Source organism: Lissotriton helveticus, chromosome 1_2 (assembly GCF_964261635.1).
Source record: "Lissotriton helveticus chromosome 1_2, aLisHel1.1, whole genome shotgun sequence".
Lineage (NCBI taxonomy): Eukaryota > Metazoa > Chordata > Amphibia > Caudata > Salamandridae > Lissotriton > Lissotriton helveticus.
In genome coordinates this window covers 104,805,385-104,828,211 of record NC_136058.1, presented here as the reverse complement: position 1 = coordinate 104,828,211, position 22,827 = coordinate 104,805,385, and the positions used below count along the sequence as shown (strand labels likewise).

At 44.8% G+C, this 22,827-nt stretch overlaps 1 protein-coding gene across 8 annotated transcripts in view; it reads left to right on the top strand.

The window, feature by feature from the left end:
• PATJ (PATJ crumbs cell polarity complex component) overlaps positions 1-22,827 on the top strand; it is a 1,530,963-nt gene that overhangs the window by 1,466,222 nt on the left and 41,914 nt on the right. For 7 of the 8 annotated variants that reach the window (XM_078669616.1, XM_078669595.1, XM_078669605.1 and 4 more), the window contains one exon: positions 11,285-11,408. The exons of the other annotated variant lie outside the window; for it this stretch is intronic. In XM_078669616.1, the coding sequence (XP_078525742.1) occupies positions 11,285-11,408 (124 nt within the window). The remainder of the gene's footprint in view (positions 1-11,284; positions 11,409-22,827) is intronic. 8 annotated transcript variants of the gene reach the window in all.

Genomic DNA, 22,827 nt, shown 5'->3' with positions numbered 1-22,827 from the left:
TGTGGCTCCGGATTGAGCGCGAAGATACTGGTATCCTGAGCTACTCAGCATGGCGATCGATCCCCGATCCCACTGCCTCTTCGGGAAGATCTTCTGTAGCAGCAGCAGGGGACCGTCCTCCACCCGAACCTGTCCAGCCTCCACCTCCAGGCGTGGAGATTGAGCAGCGACAGTTGACAGCTTTCGACCTTCCTACCGAAATCTGTGATATTATTCTGGCAGCCAGGCATCCCTCCACTAAGATGATAAATTTGTGGCATTCTGCACAGCTAAGGCTGTGGATCCCCTTTCAGCCCCTCTTTCCGAGGTTCTTCGGTTCCTTCTTTCTTTGGCCCAGCAGGGCACTGCTCCGGGCACTATCAAGGGTTATCCCTCGGCCCTTTTCTTCGGCTTCCAGACCAGCCTTCTCTTTTTAAGTCCCCGGTTGTTAATTGCTTACTGAAAGGCATTACACACACGTTTTCTCTCGTGCCTTTCATAATGCCTCAGTGGGACTTAAATCTTGTCTTGACCTTTCTGATGTGCGCTCCCTTTGAGCCACTTCATAACTGTCCCTTACGTCTTCTTCCTCTAAAGAATTATTTCCTGATAGCTATCACCTCTGCCAGAAGAGTGAGTGAGCTCCGGGCTCTTTCTTCTAAACCTCCTTTTCTCTCTGTTCATCCGGACAAGGTGGTTTTAAGGACTCGTCGTTCTTTCTTGCCAAAGGTTGTCACTCCCTTCCACATCAGGCAGACCATCACTTTGCCCACCTTCTTTCCACCTCTGCATCCTTCAAAAGAGGAAGAGAGGCTCCACCATCTGGACCCAAAACGTGCGCTCTCGTTCTATCTGAAGCGCACACAACAGTTCCGGGTGGATGACCAACTTTTTGTTGGCTACGTAGGCGCCAAGAAAGGTCAGGACGTGCACAAACCGACTATCGCTCGGTGGGTCGTTCTGTGCATCGCCTGTTACTCGTTGGCTAAGAAGGAGCCTTCTGTGGGGCTGCGTTCCCATTTTACCAGGGCAACTGCAGCCACTACTGCCTTGGGACGCGGCGTCCCCTTGCAGGACATCTGTCAGGCAGCTACGTGTGCCTCGCTGCACACGGTTACCAAGCATGATTGCCTTGACAGTCAAGTCTGGAGAGACTGCTTCTTTAGCCATTCTGTTCTCCGTGACTTTCTGGTGTGATCTTTGTTCGCAGACCCACCACCGGGGTTGGTATTGCTGGGGTATCTATTTTAAGGTAAGGAATATATAACTAACGTGTCTCTTTCAGATGCACAAGTTACTTACTTGTGTACCGATATATCTGTAAGAGACAATAGTTAGTGATAGATTACTTACTGCCCCACCCATCCACCCCGTTCTGCGAACTCATTTCTAGGGTTAAAGTCATCCCTGTCAGGGTCCTAGTTTCATGGCATCAGTGGTCAGTTTGTTGCATGGCTCTGCATTCCTGACGCGGAAATTCGTGTACAGAACTGACGTCAGCGAGCATGGGTGGTGCCTAAGTGGTCTCTGTGACGTCATCTTGGTGCCTACGAGGCCAGCAACGGACGCGGAGCCGCACAACGCCACCTTCCAACGCGTAGGGTTATTGCTCACGAAAAACTTTCCGGATCCAGTCTGACGCCTGGAGATATTCTAAGGTAAGGAATCTATCACTAACTCTAATGTCTCTTACAGATATATCTTTACACAAGTAAGTAACTTGTGCGTATGGTGCAGTGCTTTGTGCATGTCTATGACAAATGTAATTCCTTAATGAGTTTGGTGCTAGTGAAATTTGCAGGAAAATATAACATTTTGATGGATAAAACCTCGGGAAAATTGATTCTTTTAACATGTTCTCATCCCCAGGCTAGAGCTGAACATGTCTTCTATAGCACTTTCCTTCACTGGTGTCATGTGGACCAGCAATGTGCCAGATTTCTCAGTGCTCCACTAGAAGGGACACGCTGGCTACCATATAAGACACCATGTGTGCCAGTGATGGCAGTTTCTTTTTTCCAAGTGTCCAATGGACATGGAGCCGTTGAGAGTTTGTAATCATTTATTCAACGTTTTTGGACCGAAATTAGTGTTTTTTAACCCTTCTGTCTCTTCCCAAGTCATCAGGATTTAAACCAGGCAAGACGTGTTGCAGACATTTGTTTATTAAGGATTATCACCCATCATGCCTTAGTTGCCTGGCTAAAGGAGATGACCTGCCGTTATTTGACCTTTACGAAATAATTCATCCAAATGCATTGACAGAAAGACAATCTAAATTTGTCGTAACTTTATTAAAAAACGTTCTTATACTGTTTCTAGAAATTTGAGGTAAAAATAGTTGCGATTCTGGTCTTTAACTTCATCTCAGAGAGTACATAAAAAGAATTAAAGGGAGCATAGTTCCTATCACAGCAAGAAGCGTGTGAGAGATTATGATCATTCATCATTCTCCTTTCTAGGCCAGTTCCTGTGTTGCAGGCCATCCCTGAGGTGAGCTTTCCAACTGCTGGTGTTTCTGTTCTGTAAATGGAAGTCTTCAAGGAGTCTATGATGAAGATCTTTACCACATCGCCCTCTGAAATACCTTATATGGCTCCTAGGGAGTTGGTGATATTGTTTTCAAGTCAGTGTCTCTGATGGTCACTCCAGCAATGCAAGCCCTGGCCCAGTCTGTAGTATATGGCTTGAAGTTAGTGTTAAAGATGCTCAGGAAAACTATTGCCTTTGTGGCTTCTACTGTATCAATTGTGGATCAACATACATAGGTTTCTGCGCAGCTCATTGCCATTTCTTAGCCACCCGTTGGAGAGAAAATGTTAAAATTGACAAAACAACGATCTAGGGAACACCTGATGGATAAAGACTTTCCTACTGTACAGAATGTGATTTTCTAGTTGGCCTTTCAGAAGATGCAAGAACTGTTTGGCTCAGACTCTGAAGCTTTGAATTTTTCCAACCTTACTAATCAAGATTCTAATTAATCCGAGGAGGGTGAAGCTTTTTTGCCACAATGGAAACTGATACTTCTTTATTGGCAGACTTTGGCAATGCAAGTGGGTTAGATCCTTAACAAAAATGCTAATTTGCTGCAGCTTAAAAGGCTAGCCCCATTTATGTGGGCGCATATTAGTCCTGTGGTCAGGAAAGCTGCTAAAATAGGTGACTGTTTGCTTGGTCCAAACCTCTTACCACACCTCTTGTGACAAAGTATTCTTCCTAGAAATACAAAACAGCATTTTCAGATGCAGTTTGCCACATCACTCATCACCAGAAAACCTAATTGTGCAAGCAAGCTTTGGCAAGAAAGCTATAGTATAATATCATTTCTGCCAGCATTACTTACAGGGATTCCAAGAAATTGGATGCTGAAAGCCTCAAGTAACAGTACGCTTGTGTGTATTAATCATGTTTAGTGTGAATTAGCGGCTTTGGCTGTGCCTTCCCTGTCTGAGGAGGATGGACCATGCATCAGATAATGCATACTGGATTAGAAACAGTGGATGGTGTTGCCTGTTTGATGGCTCCTCTGAAGTTTTGAGGACACACTTGGATGTACACAACAGTTTTCTTTTCAAATGTACACACAGTAATCTGCCATGTCCTTTGATAGGGAGCGTAGATGCTTCATTTGAACATTCCAAGCAAAGTTCTGTGATGGCTAGGATGTTGGGTTTAGCATCTCCAATGAGGTAGGTCCACTGGCAGTATAGGCACGTCAGATGATCTGCACATACATTTGTCAGCCAGCTGCCACAGCAGCAAAAGGCTCAACAATGTGGTTCAAGAAGGCCTGGTTCAGGATGAGGCTGTCAGGGACAAGAGTTCTTACTCTTTGTCTATCACCTCCTCCAGTAGCAACACCTCTCTGAGTCCTGAAGAGGTTGTCTACATTCAACCACTGTAGGGGATGAAGTGGCATGGTTCTTTCCTGGGGAAACTGCAACACCTACCATAAAACCCTTCCCGTATTGTAGTGTAGTTCCTATATTCCCAATAGGCTCTGCGCATTGGAATAATATATCCTATAGATGTGACGTAGGACTTTGGTCGACTAGGTCTCTATCGAATATATTAGACTTAATTGTGAGTGGCAGCTAGCTCAGAGGTCACTAGAAACTTTCTCGAATAAACAAGAAGGGATTTTTTTCTGACAACCGCATAAACATGACAACTTTGTTTCCCCAAGATAAAACGTATCTTCAGAGTCGTGGAAACAATAGATCGATATGTCACCCCCGTCATTCGTGCATGCTTCGTTTAACCAGAGGTGCAGAGAAATAGAGAGACGGGCGTTTTCAATAAAAGTATTTATTGAACTGTCTTCTTTCTCATGCAGAAGAAATGAACTGCTACAATCATAATACTGGCTGTAAAGTATAATGCATACAGCAAGAAGAGTATTATAAAGTAATACTGTAAAAGCATGGTATGGTTTCTAAGCCATAAAATACATACATAAATAAATAAAGACTAAAAGTACTCAACTGGTGCTTCTAAAATACGCCTACCCCGATGTACCTAACCTATGTCTAGTACGAGGGAAGGAGTAAGTGCGATGTAGCATAAGTTTAGAATTCTTTTGCCAAGAATCTATCCAAGATTTCTCTTAGGGTCTAATCAGCTCTGTACTTTGGTTTAGAATGAAGGAGGTCTGGTATCTCTCGGTCTCAGGACTCGATTTCCCAACACCCCGCAAAGGGAGCTTGGAAACACTGGAGCTGGATTTCTCGGCAAGAGAAAAGACATCGTCTCTCTCAGTGCGTCAGCTGGAGGGTCGGCTTCCTTCGGCACTTGCTGTAGCGAGATGCATCGGGCAAGTAGATAGTCGAACTGCTCCAAACCACTGTGTGTTTGCTAGGGCAAGTGTGGGCATATTTATACCTTGAAGGTGCCAAGTTTGATGTAAAGGTGGACATAATAATGTCATCAGTTCTTTGAAAACTCCATGAGTTCTTGGGCAAATTAATATTCAAGCAAGGGGAAGTCCCTAACTGCTGAAGCCGAGTTTTCCAAGAAATCGTTGTGGCTTTTCGGAACTAGTGGAAGTATCCATGCCTGTATTTGGACTGCATGGGCTATGTCTAAATAAGGTTATGATTTCTATGCCTATATAAGGACAAGGTGATTTATACCTATATAAGGGCATGAATCGGGAAAATTACACTAGGGTCCTAAAATGCTATACAACAGTATTTCCATCGTAAATCTTTGATGGAAATTTCAACTTTGTTAGACTAGGGGGCTATTGTGTTAGTTTCTCCTTTTCAGTGTGGGAAAGCTCTCTATTCCTGATATTTTCTAATCACATAAAAGAACAAGTATTGCAACCAATTTTGGATGTGCATCTCCTAAACAAGTGTATACTGTAGGAAATGTTAAAGATGCAGACATTGCATCTTGTTCTGGCAACCTTCCAGTAGTACCAATAATTTGTGTCCTTAGATCTAAAGGATGCCTACATCCACATTTTCATAATCCATTTACATTTTGTATTTCTCTGGTACATTGTTGTGAACCATCATCATCAGATTAAAGTATGTATAATTTGGTCTGCCTTTGGCTGCATGAGTATTCATGAAGGTCACAGCAGTGGTGGCTGCCTATTTATGAAGGAAATCAGTGGCTGGCTATCTACCTTTATTCGAATGGTGAGTTGCTAAGAGACAGTTCTTCTTTGGAGTCCAGGTGAATTTCAAAATTCACTGGTCATGAGAGCTTTTCCGCCTCCAGAGAGAAAATCAGATGTCTATGGCAGATTATTTCTCTTTGTGAGGGAAATCTGACGCAGTGCGGAAAATTGCTCTGCATCTTTTGGACTGTGTTGCTTCCTATCTTATTCTGGTGTATCATGCTGGATTGAGAATGTGATCCCTACTGAAGGTACTAACTATATCAATTATGAAGCCAGTTGTGTGGGGATTTTAAAGTCTGAATCTGTCTCAGTCCATTGTCCTGAAGGTTTTTCAAAGGTGGAATTGTGCATAAAATCTCAAAAAATAAATGTTTCTGTCATACACGATTGCCGAAGGATATGGACATATCCCTACAGGGCTTAGATGCTCACATGCAAGAACTGAGATAAGTGCAATGTGGTCAGCACAGTACTAGAAGCGCCACATAAATTTCCTTAGGTCGCGCGTGATCAAGATGAAATGGGGATCTATTAGGGAAGTTGGGATATGCAGATGGGAGGTGGTGAGAAATCAGGATTGCATGAGGTGCAGTTTCTATTTGCCCTTGTTACGTCGGAAAGGACAATATTTTACAAAAATGTACTACGTGATGATGTCTATGTAATGTCAAACATAATTGTGGTGAAGCTGTTTGCTGACAATGCTGTTTCTTTAATAAAAAGAAGTTTAAAAAACGATGGAATGGGGAATATTGTTTCATTTGAACACAAGGAGCTTAATCTTTGAAGCTTCGAACTTGTGAGGTTGATCCTTTCACTAGTTCAGCTTCCACACAGTGTCTGGTAATTTATTAGTGGCTTGCAGGCCATTTATGTGGTCCGTAGGTGGGCTACTTTTGCTTTTTGGTGTAGTGAGCATTACTTTTATTCACTGTAGGCACAGATTGTTAATATCTCACACTTTGTTTTTACCCTTGCAGAGAAGGAGCTTAGCTTTAATAGAGAATTGGGGTATTTGGCCTCTGTGTTTAAGTCCCTGGCATCCTCTTCAAGTAGGTTCCTTAAAAAGCTGTAGAATAAGTTTACTCTAAAATCTCTTCCAAGTACATAGGTGGCGCTTGAACTTGGTTCGTAATTTTCTTATGGGTTATCCTTTCCAAACTGTTATATACTGCTGATCCTATATTTATTACTTGGCAAGAGGACTCTTTAATAGCAATGCCTTCAGCTAGGAAAATTAGTGAGCGACAGACTTTATCATTATCATCTGCCTTGAACTCTTGTTTCAGAACAATAGGGTAGGGTTCATGTTAACACATTTCCCCTCTGACTTTCTTCCCACTGCTTCATCCTTCAAAGGATGAGGAGAGACTGCATGGGTTAGCCCTATATTAAGCGAGCTGTAAAGTTCAGTAAATATGACAGCCTTTTAGCTTCTGTCATGGCTCGAAAATAAGCTCTTCTTTTAAGAAGCAACCCGCTTCTTGGTATTTTTAATTAACGTTGAAACATTGTTATGAGTTAGCTTGGAAGTCTCCTTCTGAGGACTTTTGGCACATTCCACAAGATGTGTTGTTCTCAACAAAAACCAGGTCTCCCTGTATTAGGCATTGATTTGTTTTTGTGCTATGTCTTTTATGTCACCTTTGTGTGCGATGAAACTAACATCACTAGTGCATGCAGTACCTTATATTGCTGTGAGCATGTGACTTCCACTTGGGAAACAGATGCATCTGATAGTACTGTGCTGGTCACTGTGGTGCTACGAAAATATTTCCAGATCACTCCAGAGTCGGGGAAGGGCTTCAACTAGGTAACCTGCTGGACTAATCATATCCATCTGAAAGAATGTTTCTGAAAGGTAAGTGGTTATTAAGATTTCTCTTCCCTCAGTCTTATATATTAATGGCGAAAATGATCCCATTCTTATATGTACAAGAATTGTTGCACTGTACAAGTTCTGTTTTGTTGATTGACAGGTATGTGTAATTAGGCTTCTTGGGCTACTCCTTAAACCACACCTGATATTTGTGTTGACACACTATGTTCTCCAAACAAGTCAGTAGGTTAATAGCTTGATGTTGGCTTTAGAATTCAAAAGTGACACACTATGTTTTCTGTCAATGTCATCTATAAATATTTTGCATAGAATGTCATCTGTTGTTCCTCTGTAAGGCTTTGTGTCATGTGAAACCAAAGAAAAGGGTTTCATTCAGGCTATTGGTTTCAGCTGAACAGGGAATGCTAAATAATTTGGTTTAAGCGTTCAACAAGCATTTCCCATCAAAGACTCTACTTTCTGTGATACCTTAAAAAAACAAGCAATCAAGCAGTTAGAAAGACTGGTAAGTACTTATTCGTTCTGACTGGCCGAGACAGCCTTTTTTTTTAAAACAAAGGAACATCTAACATTGGTCTTTTGGTGCTGGACCCTTGTCAAGCAGTGGAGATAACCAGTGGCCCTCTGAAAGATTAGCATTTAGATTCACTATAGGGATATATTTATCTTTGTAGCTATTATGCACAACCAGCATCGTCGCTGCTTGTGGTTCTTCAGTGTGCAGCCTATGGGAAACATTGTTTACTTTATATGCATTACATCGCATGCCATTACAACGCAGTTGTTACAACGACTACGTTGTTACACCACATACAATTACATCGCAAGTCGTTACAACAACTTGATGTAGGGGGCAGAAGGTGTTGGATTTACAATCCAACACCTTCCCTGCTGTTTCACAAACTGGAGTAGGAATAGTAAATTCTACTATTCCTAAGTCCAGCACGCCCCCTACAGCAAGTCGTTGTAACGACTTGTGATGTAATTGTATACGATGTAACAATGTGGTCGTTGTAACGACCGCGTTGTGGTGGCATGCGATGTAATGCATACGTTATTATGACATATATTCGCCGCCTATGGCTAACAGGCATGTCAACTGACACTATGCTTAAACATTTTTTGCTCTTTTGAAAGTAATTTGACACAAAACAAAAGTATGCACTCTTTACATTTGAACATAATTTTAGATATTCACCCACGTTGCTGATTACATCCACTCATAAAAGTCTCATTATGGTAGTTACTAGTCTTACGAACAATGTGGTAGGTTTACTGACAACAGCACATCTGTTCACGTTACCCAGATGGTATGCTTTACACCAGCTACTGTATAATTTTAGGTCCCAAACAGGAATGTGGCATGTGGCAGCTGCTACTCCGAGGGATGCATCATGAACGCAACTTTGAAACAAGGATCTATCTGAAAACTATCATTAAAGAAAATGTATTTTCCCAATACCATATTTTTGTTTGTAAAGCCATTTGCCAGCTACTAATGAGGAAGATGACAAACGTGACTCACTTGAGTAAGAAACCTTTCCAAAAAACTGGTTACTGTAAAGCAGATAAATACATTATTTCATTGATGTCAGTTTCTTGATTGGTTTTCAACTAGAAGTACAATTTGGATAAGCATTACGAAAATGTTCATCATTTACCACCATAGTATGTCCATCACATTATTTATTGCTTGCCTGTTTAATATTATTGTTGAAGTCCTGTTGAATGGCAGTTTGTTGTCCTTTTAGTATTTATTTCACCATTAAAGCAAGTGAACCACTCAGAACAGGATGCCACATTTAATTGTGTCCTTTCCATTTTATCATTTTTGCTTCATGTCAATTGCCCTTGGTCAAGCCAATATTCTCTATGCGCTGTTGAAAATTGCACTGGCCAGTGTGACTGGATGGAAAGTATTTTCCAATGACACTTCTTAATAATCTATGCAACACAAAAAAATCTTTAAAGAGCACGACATAAAAATACCTATGAAAGATGTAACATTTGTGCATCTGCTACCACTGCTTTTACTTAAATCAAAAGAATGCATTGAATGTGGTACTTAAAGAAGTTAAAGTTTTCCATATTTGGTAGTGTGAGTTAGCGAATTAATTTTAGGGACAATCGCATTCACATTTTTGACTGCACTTAATAAACTAAATAACTGATAAAAGACAGCATATTTCTCTTCATAAGGTGCATAGTAAATGTTTGGCTATTGAAAACTGGTATCTGGTTGTGATGGTCTGTTTCAATGTTAGTTAAGAGAAGATTGAGGCAAGTTGCAAGCAGATTTATTCTCTCCCAGATAAGATTAATCAGTTCTGTGCTATTTGGTATTGTTATTGTTAATTGTGACTTGTAAAGCTTTCAATACCGGCAGGTCTCTAAGCACTGTGAGAAGAGTCGCTACACTCCCCCCTGTGAGTGTAACCCCAGACTAAACTGTGTTGTGCACAAGCGTCAGTGAAGAGGAGAGTCTTCAGTTTCTTCCTAAATGCCAGGAGGGCTTTTAGGAAGATGGTGTGAAGATGACAAGGCAGCCTATTCCATTTGCAGAGGGTAGTGGCAGTAAGGATGCATCTAAGTTTTAGTTTTCAGCATTTGGTTCACTTCTTGTTCTGAGAGAGCTTGTTATGATGGATTGCTTTCAAGTTCTAGGCTTATTGTGCTGTGTCATTAATTTATAGTTCTACTTCTTGATACTGAAAACTGGACAAAGCAAGAACATTGCTAGCTATAGTTTAAATACTCTGATAAATCAATAATTCTGCAAAGTAATTCAACAAGAATCTCCCATTGCACCAGCAAGAGTAAATTAAGTGGAAGAATTGCTATATGGTGTGAAATTCAGTACACGGTGAATATGTAATTGAAATAATTGTATTGTATAGTTTCCCCACACTCCTAAATACTGCATATATAAAAATAGGTTTAAATAGAGACCCTAAATTAGAACTTAAACTAATGTTTGCCAGATCATTGAGACAAACACTGCATAGAAGTTGGAAGTCATGTGAGAATACTCAACATAGTAGGGGTAAAAAAATAGACATTTTGAATATATTATTATTGATAAAAATGCTAATGTTCAAAAGATATGCATCAAACTTCATTCACAAAGGTGTCAGCAAGGACTAAGTGAAAAAAAATTATTCAACAACATACAGTGTCAGAAACAGGCTACAGGAGGAAATATTTTCCTTTAAAATTTGGGGATATTTCTGTTAGCATGGAGTACAATGTAGAAGAAGTTTTTACAGATAAAAGAATCGGAGGACAATAGGAATATATATATATATATATATATATATATATATATATATATATATATATATATATATATATATATATATATATATATATATATATATAAAATAAATATTCGTGTTGACATTGTTGACGTTTTTTTTGTAACTTTTATCAGTTCCAAAAGATTTTATGGCAAAATGGGACCTGTGTGAGAATAGATTGTTCAGGGCAGCTAAAAGCTTAACATTTACGTGTGTATTTAATGAGCAAAAAGGAATGTTTCTTGATGTTATGTGCTCTTAAAATTCTCAGCAATCGTTACATGGGGAAGTATAGGTGCCCAATGATGCTAGAATAATTAGGAAATTGAAGGCGTGTTGTTTTCCTTTGGCTTTCCATGATACATGGAAAATAATTCAAGCATTAATGATATTTCAGTTTATTTCATAAACACTTGAAGTTAGAAGCTTGTCAAGAGAGATGAGCAGTAAGCCATTAAAATTGTGCACACAATTTTATTTCTTAAAGTAATCTATCTGTTTGTAGTATTTACATTTTGCGCATTGTATTTTCAGAACACCACAGCCTAAAATTATAACTTTGGAGAAAGGCTCTGATGGATTGGGGTTTAGTATTGTAGGAGGCTATGGAAGTCCGCAAGGAGACCTGCCAATTTATGTCAAGACAATTTTTTCTAAGGTATTTTTTCTTTATAACTAAATACATTATGGAATCCCATATAGATTAACTGTAATTAACATTAAATTATGTTCTTGTCTACGAACAATAAACATACAAATTGTATAGGATTTTGAATGTGGGATAAACATTTTACAAAATGTAAAGATAAGAAGCATGTAGGTGTTGCTATTAACCAAAGAGTGTTTATTTGAATTCTTCTACTTATGATAGTGGAAATGCAAATTTGCTTCAGTGATGTGTCACCTAAAATTACTTTCCTTACCAATTGACACAACCCAGTTCAAAGATCATTGGACCAGTACTTCATTCTATCATGCATTGCCGTCATCCAGGAGAACCATATGAACCCCATGTGGGTTCTCTTGTTCATTGTACAAATAATTCAACCACTCATGTGTAGCTAAGATTGCGGAGGATTGTGCAATCTTTGGTAGCATAATTAATTTAATTAGATCATTTTTCCATCATGTGTGTGTACCATCATGCAAAATGCCACAATATTCGTAACTATCAATGTTATTCTGTCATCTCACACTTGATTAACCTTAAATTTCAAGAGATCCCGCTGTGCAATTTACTGCAAATGTGGTTTCAGTTGTACTGTATTAAAATGAAATTAACTTAAGGTAAAAAGAAATCTGTCAGCTTGTTCCTTTTTCTGAAGTTATTTCTCAGTAGCAGTTCTTGAATAATGTACAGCAACAACATAATATAAAATGTGTTCTTAGAGCACACAAATATAAACAACATTGAATTGTGTCACTGTTTTTTGTTTTACAACACCAAAAAATGGCAGCCTTTTCAACACGTTACAGTTTGGAGGAAACAACGAAATGTTCCTGTTTAGAATGACTTAAATGAGTACATGCTTGTATTTTATGAGGAGCTCTACACTGGCCCAAACACTAGTGCCAAAGGCTTTCCATTTCATAATTTGTGACTGTTTTTTTTTTTAGGATCCTCATTCATGTATCTAATTCAGGGGGATAGTAAAAGGTTTGCCTATATTACTCCTTCCTATGATTCAGCTCATTCATAGGTTTGAAATCCAGTACCTTTGATGTCACCCTCATTAAAGTGTTTGTAACTTGTGATGAACATCTCTGAATAGCAGGAATGTTTATAACTTGTAGTATGGTATCTGTAAAAAACAGTTAGTTATAGATTCCTTACCTTAGAATTACCCCCAGGCGTCACACTGGATCCGGAATTTTTTTTGTCAGCAGTACCCCTGCGTGTCGGAAGGTGGCATCGGTCGACTCCGCGTCCGTCGTTGGCGATGTGGTCGCCGGGATGACGTTGCTGAAGGTACTTAGACGCCGCCCTTGCGCGCTGATGTCCGATCTTTCTTTTTCCGCCCCAGCAAGGGCAGATCCGGAGAGTGCGGTACCCCCAGTCACTTTAGACTGACTTTATTGCAACTTTTGTCGACTTTTTTCGATTCTACATTGACTTCTGGTGCATGAGGGATGCCCGGTTTCAAGGCCTGTGGTTTCTGTACTCGACTGATGTCGGTGATGGATCTGCACTGTGTGTGCCTCTACTGCTCCGACTGCCGAACCATGGTGCCAAAGTCTTGGCAGGAGTGGTCCCGAAAGCTACTCTAGGCCCGGCATTCAACTCCGCATCGTGCGAGGTTCCAGTCGCATAGGAGGTCGAGGGACTGATCGTGGAGCCATCAACACTCCTCGTCTAAGTCTTCGCACTCGGGGTCAGGTAAGTGGAAGCACAAGAAGAAGTTGAAGAAGCATCGTCGCTCTTCTACTTCCTCTCATCCATTGGCCGACATGACGAAGGGTGCGGGTAGGGTCGACTCCGGCCTTCCCTCCCTTCCCGGGACCGGAAGCGACCGATGCCCAGCTTCGTCAGTTTTACGAAGTGATGCATGCCATCTTTGGGCAGCAGCGCGACTCCGCTGGTGCGCCTTCAGGCCCCGCACACTAGGCCTTTGACGCCAGCGGCTCCGGCCTCGGCACTGCAGGGCCCCCTTGGCTCCAGGCCTGGATCCGGATTGGCGCTGGTCTACCTTATTACACCTCCACCGGCGCCGATTCCACTGGCACCACGTCCGCAGCCACCGCCGGCTGGACCTCCAGCCAGCGTTGACCCTGGCTTCCACCCCAATGTGGATGCCGAGCCGTATCCGGCGCCGATGGGTACTTTTGTGCCTGTATTCCACCCTGGCCAATTTCAGCCAGTTTAGCAGCCAGAGCAGGGTGAGGAAGACTGGGAGGGGTCTGGTGACCCTTTAACTGACCAGTTGCAGCACGGCCAGGACTGTAGGGAGGAACTGGGGGATGCCAGTGGTCTGGACACCTCACCAGACCTTGGCATGATGTCGCCTCCTACCGTGGCTACGGAGGAGGAAGCGTCTTAAGCAGTAGTGTTTCAAAGGGCGGCCGAGGCCCTAAACCTTGAGCTACCTACTGTGGCAGTCAGGACTAACCTCCTGACAGAGGTGCTTCAGCCGGCAGCGAGCTCTTTGGAGCCTCTGCTGCCATGTAATCAAGCCTTCAAGGACATCCTTTTGGGCACCTGGTCCAGGCCCAACACAGGGGCTCCTGTGGATAGGATGGTTGCCCGACGCCACTGCCCGGCTCCTGGTGACCCCACTTTCCTCTCCCAACACCCCTCCCCTGAGAGCTTAGTGGTCCAAGCTTCAGCGCCCAAAGCACATTCCCTAATGCACCACCGGCCAGGGAATCCAAGAAGCTGGATCAGCTTCGGGCTGCGGTCGGTGAACCTCGCATACCTCTTGGGCCATTATTCCCACTCTGTGTGGGATACGGTGGCGCAGGTGCTGCCTCAGTGTCCGAAGGAGCCCCGGGTCGTGCTCTCCCGTGCTGTTGCCGAGGGGAAAGACGCAGCAAAGTTCACCGTCCGCTGTGTACTGGACACTGCCGCCTCACTGGGTAGGACTATTTCAACATCGGTGGCGCTTTGCCGTCACACCCGGTTGAGAACGACTGGCTTTTCTGGGGATGGCCGGAACACCTTGGTGGACATGCCCTTTGATGGCCGTCGCCTGTTCGGCGACAAGGCTGACAGTGTGCTTAAAGGACTCTCGGGCTACGACCAAGTCCTTAGGCCTCTATACCGTGCACCCTGCATGGTCTGCCTTTCGCCACTTTTGTGGCCATGAAGGGGTACCCCAACACGTTCCTTTCAGAGCCACAGGCTGGCGGAAGCTGTTCAACCTCAGCGCAGCCAGGGATGTGGAAACCACCGACATGGTTCTGGGAGCCAGCGGGCGGGCCAGTCCACCACCGCCCCCTCTGCAGCAGCCTCCAAACCCTCCTAGTCCAATCTCTCAGGCCCATCAGATGCCAGTGGGCGGCAGGATCCACCATCACCTCCTCCACTGGCGCCCTATCACGTTGGACAGGTGGGTTTTGTAGATAGACTGAAGGGGCTACTCCCTCCCCTTTGAGACTATCCCTCCAGCCATGACACCCCAGTACCATCGCATGTCGAGGATCACCTGGCCCTTCTCCAACAGGATGTTACGGCTCTCTTGGCCAAGGGAGCTATCAAGCGCGTTCCTGCCCCAGAAATAGGTTGTGGTTGCTATTCCCACTACTTTCTGGTGCTCAAGATGGACAAGGGCCTGCGTCCTATCTTGGATCTCAGGGACGTCAACCGCTCCGGAAGGAGAAGTTCAAGATGTTGACCCTGGCTTAGGTCTTGTCTGCCCTTGACCCTGGAGACAGGATGGTAGCATTGGACTTGCAGGACGCCTATTTTCACATACCTGACCTCTGCGTTACCTGCGGTTCACGGTAGGCATGAGCACTTTCAGATTACTATGCTCACCTTTGGCCTGACCAGCGCCCCTCGGGTGTTCACTAAAGTGATGTTGGTGGTTGCAGCTCATCTGCGCAGATCAGGGGTTTCAGTCTGCCCCTATCTCGATGACAGGTTGTTGAAGACTTGCTAGCCCCAGGCAGTCGTCTCCCACCTCCAGACTACGGCCGACCTCCTGCATTTGCTGGGGTTCTCCATAAATGTGCTGAAGTCGTACCTGACCCCCTCTCAGAAGCACCTCTTCATCGGATCGATTCTGGACACAACACAGTTTCGGGTTTATCCTCCTGAACAGCGAGTCCAGGATTTTCTGGCAGCGAGAAAGCCCCATGGTTTAACGACGAACTCAAGAGCTCCAAGAAGAACTGCAGAGCACTCGAGAAAACCTGGCGCACAGACCCAACACCGGACAACATGACTGCCCTCAAGCTCGCCACCCGGAAACACCACCAGCTGATCCGCGCCACCAAGAAAACCGCATTCAAGGAACGACTGGACAACAACGCACACAACAGCAAGGAACTCTTCAACATCGTGAAAGAGCTCTCCAACCCCAACGCCGGAAACAATGACATCACCCCTTCGCAAGACCTCTGCAACTCCCTCGCCTCCTACTTCCACAACAAGATCGCGGACATACACAACAGCTTCAGCACTCAACCAACGCACGCCACGACCGAACCACCGCCCCCCACCACCACCCTCCGCGCCTGGACCCCGATCAGCACCGAAGACACCATCCGCACGATGAACTCCATCCACTCCGGATCTCCGACAGACCCCTGCCCTCACCACGTCTTCAACAAGGCCGACGCCGTCATCGCACCCCACCTGCGGGACATCATCAACACCTCCTTCGACATCGCCACCTTCCCGGAGAGCTGGAAGCACGCCGAACTCAGCGCTCTACTCAAGAAACCATCAGCAGACCCTACCGACCTCAAGAATTACCGCCCCATCTCGCTGCTCCCGTTTCCGGCCAAAGTCATCGAGAAGACCGTCAACAAGCAACTGGCCGCCTTCCTCGAGACGAACGGCTCCCTCGACCTCTCGCAGTCTGGCTTCCGGGCCAACCACAGCACCGAGACCGCCCTGATCGCAGCCACAGATGACATCCGAGCCCTGCTCGACAACGGAGAAACAGCGGCCCTCATCCTCCTGGACCTCTCCGCGGCCTTCGACACTGTCTGCCACCGCACCCTAGTACAGCGCCTCAGCAACGTCGGAATCCAGGAGAAGGCACTGGAGTGGATCACCTCCTTCCTCACCGGAAGGACACAGAGAGTCCGCCTCCCCCCGTTCAGATCCGAGGCCACCGAAGTCATCTGCGGCGTTCCTCAAGGCTCCTCGCTCAGCCCAACTCTCTTCAACGTCTACATGAGCCCCCTCGCAGCCATCGCACGCCAGCACAACCTGAACATCATCTCCTACGCCGACGACACCCAGCTGATCCTCTCCCTCACTAACGACCCCGCCACCGCCAGAGCCAACCTGCACGAAGGGATGACAGAAGTAGCCAAATGGATGTCGAACAGCCGCCTGAAACTGAACTCAGACAAGACGGAAGTCCTCATCCTGGGATCCTCACCCTCCGCCTGGGACGACTCCTGGTGGCCCCCCGCCCTGGGCAGCGCACCCAAACCAACTGACCACGCACGCAACCTGGGCTTCATCCTGGACTCCTCCCTCTCCATGACCAGACAAGTCAACGCCGTCTCCTCGTCGTGCTTCCACATCCTGCGAATGCTACGCAAGATCTTCCGATGGATCCCCACCGAGACCAGGAAGACGGTCACCCAGGCCCTCGTCACCAGCCGTCTGGACTACGGCAACTCCCTCTACGCCGGAACCACCGCCAAACTCCAGAAGAGACTCCAGCGGATCCAGAACACCTCAGCACGACTCATCCTGGACATCCCCCGCCGCAGCCACATCTCCGGACACCTAAGAGACCTGCACTGGCTCCCGGTCAACAAGAGAATCACCTTCCGGCTCCTCACCCACGCACACAAAGCCCTACACAACCAAGGACCAGGATACCTCAACAGCCGCCTCAACTTCTACGCTCCAACGCGCCAGCTTCGATCGACCAGCCACGCCCTCGCCGCCGTCCCCCGCATCCGAAGAGCCACCACAGGAGGAAGGTCCTTCTCCTACCTGGCCGCCAAGACTTGGAACTCCCTTCCGACCCACCTCCGCCTGACCCAGGACCACCTCGCCTTCAGGAAGCAGCTCAAGACCTGGCTGTTCGAGCAGTAGCGGACCCCCCCCACCCCCCCCCCCGCGCCTTGAGACCCTCCGGGTGAGTAGTGCGCTATACAAATGCTCTGATTGATTGATTGATTGATTGATTTCGATCTTTTAACCTTTATCCCGGGTTTCAGTCAGAATGACCCTGAGGCTGCTGGGCTTCATGGCCTCCTGCATCCTGCTGGTCGATCATGCCAGGTGGCATATGTGGGCTCTGCAGTGGAACCTGAAGTTCCAGTGGGCGCAGCATCAGGGAAATCTGTCTGATTGCGTCCAGATCTCGGAGGGCACTGCACGACAATTGCAGTGGTGGCTCATGAACCAGGATTGGGTCAACAGCAGATCCCTCTCCCTTCCCCAACCAGAACAGATAGTGGTGACTGATGCATCCCTTCTGGGATGAGCGGCCAAATGGGAGAGGCAGAGAACAGAGGCCTCTGCTCTCCAGCCCGGGCTACACATCAACCTTCTGGAGCTTCAGGCGATCCGTCTTGCACTAAAAGTATTCCTTCCCTCTGTGCGGGGAAGAGTAGTGCAGGTGTTCAAGGACAACACCACCGCTATGCAGTACTGCAATAAACAAGACGAGGTGGGGTCGTGGACCCTATGTCCTGAGGCCCTCTGTCTCTGGACATGGCTGGAACATCAGGGCATATCCCTGGTGGTTCAACACCTGGCAGGTTCATTGAACGCCAGGGCGGACGAACGCAGGTGTATTATGGATCACCAATGGCGTCTTCACTCGGAGGTGGTGCAAGGTCTCTTTCAGCAGTGGGTAGAGCCTTGCTTAGATATATTCACCACCGAAGAGAACGCGCAATATCAGCAATTCTGCGCGTTGGAATTTCCAAGGCGGCACTCGCTAGGCAATGCTTTTCATCACGAGTGGAGTTGCGGTCTTCTATACGACTTTCCGCATATATACCACTTCTGCCCAGAGTGCTGAAGAAGATCACCAGGCCCAAGTCATTCTTGTGGCTCCGGATTGGGCACAAAGAGTCTGGTATCCCGAGCTGCTCAACATGGCCATCAATCCCCCGATCCGACTGCCTCTTCGGGAGGTTCTTCGGTCGCAGCCCCAGGGAACGGTCCTCCACCCGAACCTTTCCAGCTTCCACCTCCTTGCGTGGAGATTGAGCAGCAGCAGTTGACGTCATTTGACTTGCCTCCCGAAGTCTCTGATGTAATCTTGACAGCGAGGCGTCCCTCCACTAAGACGGTATACGCTTGCAGATGGAATACATTTGTGGCATGGTGCACAGCAAAGGCTGTGAATCCCCTTTCTGCCCCTCTTTCGGAGGTTCTCTTGTTTCTCTTGTCTTTGGCCCAGCAGGGCTCTGCTCTGGGCACTCTTAAAGGCTACCTCTCTGCCATTTCAGCCTTCCTCAGGCTTCCTGATCAGCCTTCTCTTTTCAAGTCCCCCATTGTAAATAGATATATCATAGGCATTACTCATCTTTTTCCTCCTGTTCCCTTCGTAATGCCTCAGTGGGACTTGAACTTGGTTCTTACTTTTCTGATGTGCGCTCCCTTTGAGCCGCTGCATAACTGTCCTCTCAGACTCCTCACTCTAAAAACTGTTTTTCTGCTGGCCATCACCTCTACAAGCAGGGTAAGTGAGCTACAAGCTCTGTCTTCCAAGCCTCCTTTACTGGCTGTTCACCCGGACAAGGTCGTCCTCAGAACTCGACCTTCCTTTCTTCCAAAGGTGGTCACTTCTTTTCAGATTGGCCAAACCATCCCTTTGCCGACCTTCTTTCCTCCTCCGCATAGTTCAAAAGAGGAAGAGAGGCTCCAGCATCTGGATCCAAAACGTGTGCTGTCCTTTTATTTGGCTTGCACCAAATAATTCTGGGTGGATGACCATCTCTTTGTTGGTTATGTGGGTGCTAAGAAAGGTTGGGCCATGCACAAACTGACCATCTCCAGGTGGGTTGTTCTGTGCATCAAGGCCTGCTATACTTTGCCAAAGAAGGATCATGCAGTGGTGCTGCGCGCCCGTTCCACTAGGGCAACGGCAGCTACTACTGCTTTGGGACAGGGAGTCCCCCTGAATTACATCTGTCAGGCAGCTACTTGGGCATCACTGCACACATTCACCAAGCACTACTGCCTGGACAGCCAAGTCCGGAGAGACGGCTTCTTTGGCCATTCTGTTCTCTAGGACTTTCTGGTGTGAACTTAGTTCGCAGACCCACCTCCGGGGTTGGTATTGCTGGGGTATCTATAACTAACTGTTTCTTTCAGATGAACAAGTTACTTACCTTTGGTAACAATATATCTGTAAGAAACATAGGTTAGTTATAGATTCCTTACCACCCCACCCATCCTCTCTGTTCTGCTAACTGACTTATAGGGTTAAAGACATCCTTTCAGACCCTAGATTGGTGCACCAGTGGTCAGTGTCTTGCATGGCTCTGCGTTTCTGGTGTGGAAAGTCGTGTACAGAACTGACGTCAGCGCGCGAGGGCGGTGTCTAAGTAACTTCTGCAACGTCATCCCGGCGACCACGACGGACGCGGAGTCAACCAACGCCACCTTCCGACGCGCAGGGGTACTGCTGACGAAAAACTCTCCGGATCCAGTCTGTCGCCTGGGGGTAATTCTAAGGTAAGGAATCTATTAACTAACATACGTTTCTTACAGATATATTGTTACCGTAGGTAAGTAACTTGTTCAATAGGTGTTCAAATTGCACTTCACAGTAATACACACATATTCTGTTAAGGTAGGTGAATGGTTATGAATTTAGTTACATCACATAGTCAAGTAAAGAAGGGACAAGACAACATGTATAATTCACAAAGCTGTGAACAGCTCTGGGAATGAAACGTCTGATAATATTTGTACAACAAGGCTTACTCAACCAGATTGTGAATATTTTAAGTGATGCTATGTGATAGTTCTCTGATTAGGGAACAATGTCTAGAGGTGCTCATTAGGAACTTTTAGAAAATGTCAACTGGATACCTTTTTTTAACATATTTGTTTTACTTTTGTTTATACAAGGACAGCAAATAACATTAACGAGAATACAAGAGACATTTCACCAATGCCCAAACACAAAAATGCAGTTTCACAAAAAGAATTACTACATGAAATTAGCATTATTGTCTCTTTGACATGGAGTTTTCCATAGGTTTACCCTCACAGTTATGGCCATTTCGCCACATCATACACCTTCCAATGACATTTTATTTATCTTCATCACGGATTGAGTTAGGGATAAGGACACCTTGACTGAGTTTACAGTAGCAAGTAATACATTCAGTACGTTCCCCTATACCTCCAAATCATCCACATCTCTTTAGTTGCTTTGGGACATTTTCAGGTGTGCCTCTTCGGCCAGTGCCCACTCCTTAATATTGTTCAACCTTCTTCACTAGGACCATGCAAGGCTAGCCACCCAATGGCTAAATGCCTTTTTAAAAATACTAGTACAAATTTGTATCGCCATTTTCTATTTTTTGGCCTAGCAATGTTGCCCAGTAAACCACCCTCTGGAGAGTGCTCTAAGGGGATCCCATTAACAAAAGGGAGTCCCTATACTTAGAAGCAGCTTTAGATTGCCGAAGGAAATAATCATACAAAGGGGTTTCTTACGGAGAGTTAAATACGGGGCAAGCGCAGCAGAGAGCCAATCGAAATGAGCAATAAACAATACAATGTAATGGAATGATAAGTATCAACAAAGAGATAAAAATTAATTCAAAATTTATTTGGACCTCCCGAATGGGTTACAATCTTAAAAATTAAAAACACCTAAGACAACCTATACATAAAAGGATTGCAATTATAAATTAAAACAAACAAATGCAATAAGCAAAACAAGTCGACGCGGCGTTTCGGTGGCTTTCAATCTTTGCACCTTCATCAGGACAAACATAAAATTTTCACAGAATCTAAAAGTCAAATAACAAGAATTTAGTACTATGTCATCTATTACACTCAAAACAATACAGTTGGCTTACTCTCTTTTACTTATTCAACAATAATATACCCCCTTCACATTCTTATTTCTTTTTTTGTTAAGGTATCTTGATGTTACCTAAACTGTTTTCTCCAACCCCACTCTTTCTTTTCAAAAAGAAAGTTGCATCGTATCACTATTGGTTATAAACATGGCACCCTTCAGCGAAAATATAACATGTTGGTCGAGATATATCGACGACGTTTTTTTCATTTGGAGCGGTACGGAGGAGATGTTGATCGAATTCATTACATGGCTAAACCTAGGTGATAACAACTTGAGATTCACCTCGAACTACAACAAAGAGATGATTGAATTCCTCGATATTAAGATCAGAGTAGAAAACGGAATCCTAGGGGTAGATCTCTACACGAAACCATCCGATAGAAACACCCTTCTGCATTACAAAAGCAATCATCCAAGGAGTCAGAAAGATAATATTCCCTTTGGACAATTTTTAAGAATAAGACGTAATTGCAGCAATATTAAGGATTTCGAAAAACATGCTAATACTCTATCGGAGAAACTCAAGAACCGCGGGTACCCGAAGGGGCTAATTAAAAAAGCGTACAAACGCGCAAGATATTATAATAGAGATGCGCTGTTTGATAAAAATAGTCAGATATCAGAAAAAAAGGACCAACTAATTTTTGTGACAAATTACAGTGTGGCCAGTAATAAAATAAAAAACATCATCAATCGTAATTGGTCCCTGCTAAATGACAAACAGGGGACTAAACTTGCTAAACCAATGTTCAGCTTTCGCAGGAATAAGACCATTAAGAACTGCCTGGTACATACTTTTAAAGAAAAGAAACCAGAACCTTTTCAAACAATTCAAAAAACCCCTCTCCCGACAGGTAATTTTGCTTGCAATATGTGCTCCAACTGCGAGTCGCTATTGAAAGGGAACACGGTCACACATAATGGTTTAAACCACAAATTGAAAAGCTTTATGAACTGCAGGACCAAAAATATGATCTATATGGTCAAATGTCCCTGTGACAAAATATACATTGGAGAGACTGCCAGGGAGATTAGAACTCGAATTACGGAACACAAATCCGCAATTCGCACGAAGAAACAAACCGCTCCCCTAGTGGAACACTGGCTTGCACATAATCACAGCATCAATGATTTGAAATGGTGCGGAGTGGAAGCAATTACCCAGAATATAAGAGGTGGTGACACCACAATCAAACGTAAGAAAAGGGAACAATTTTACATGTCCTTATTTAATTCTTTCAGAACTGGTCTGAATAACAGAGAAGAATGGGAGAGACTCATTATATAACCGCTTATAGACTGGTACTACAGTGCAGAAGTGATATATGTATATGTGATAAATATTGGAAAACTGTTTTCAAGCAGCGCCAATTGATGTACACAAAT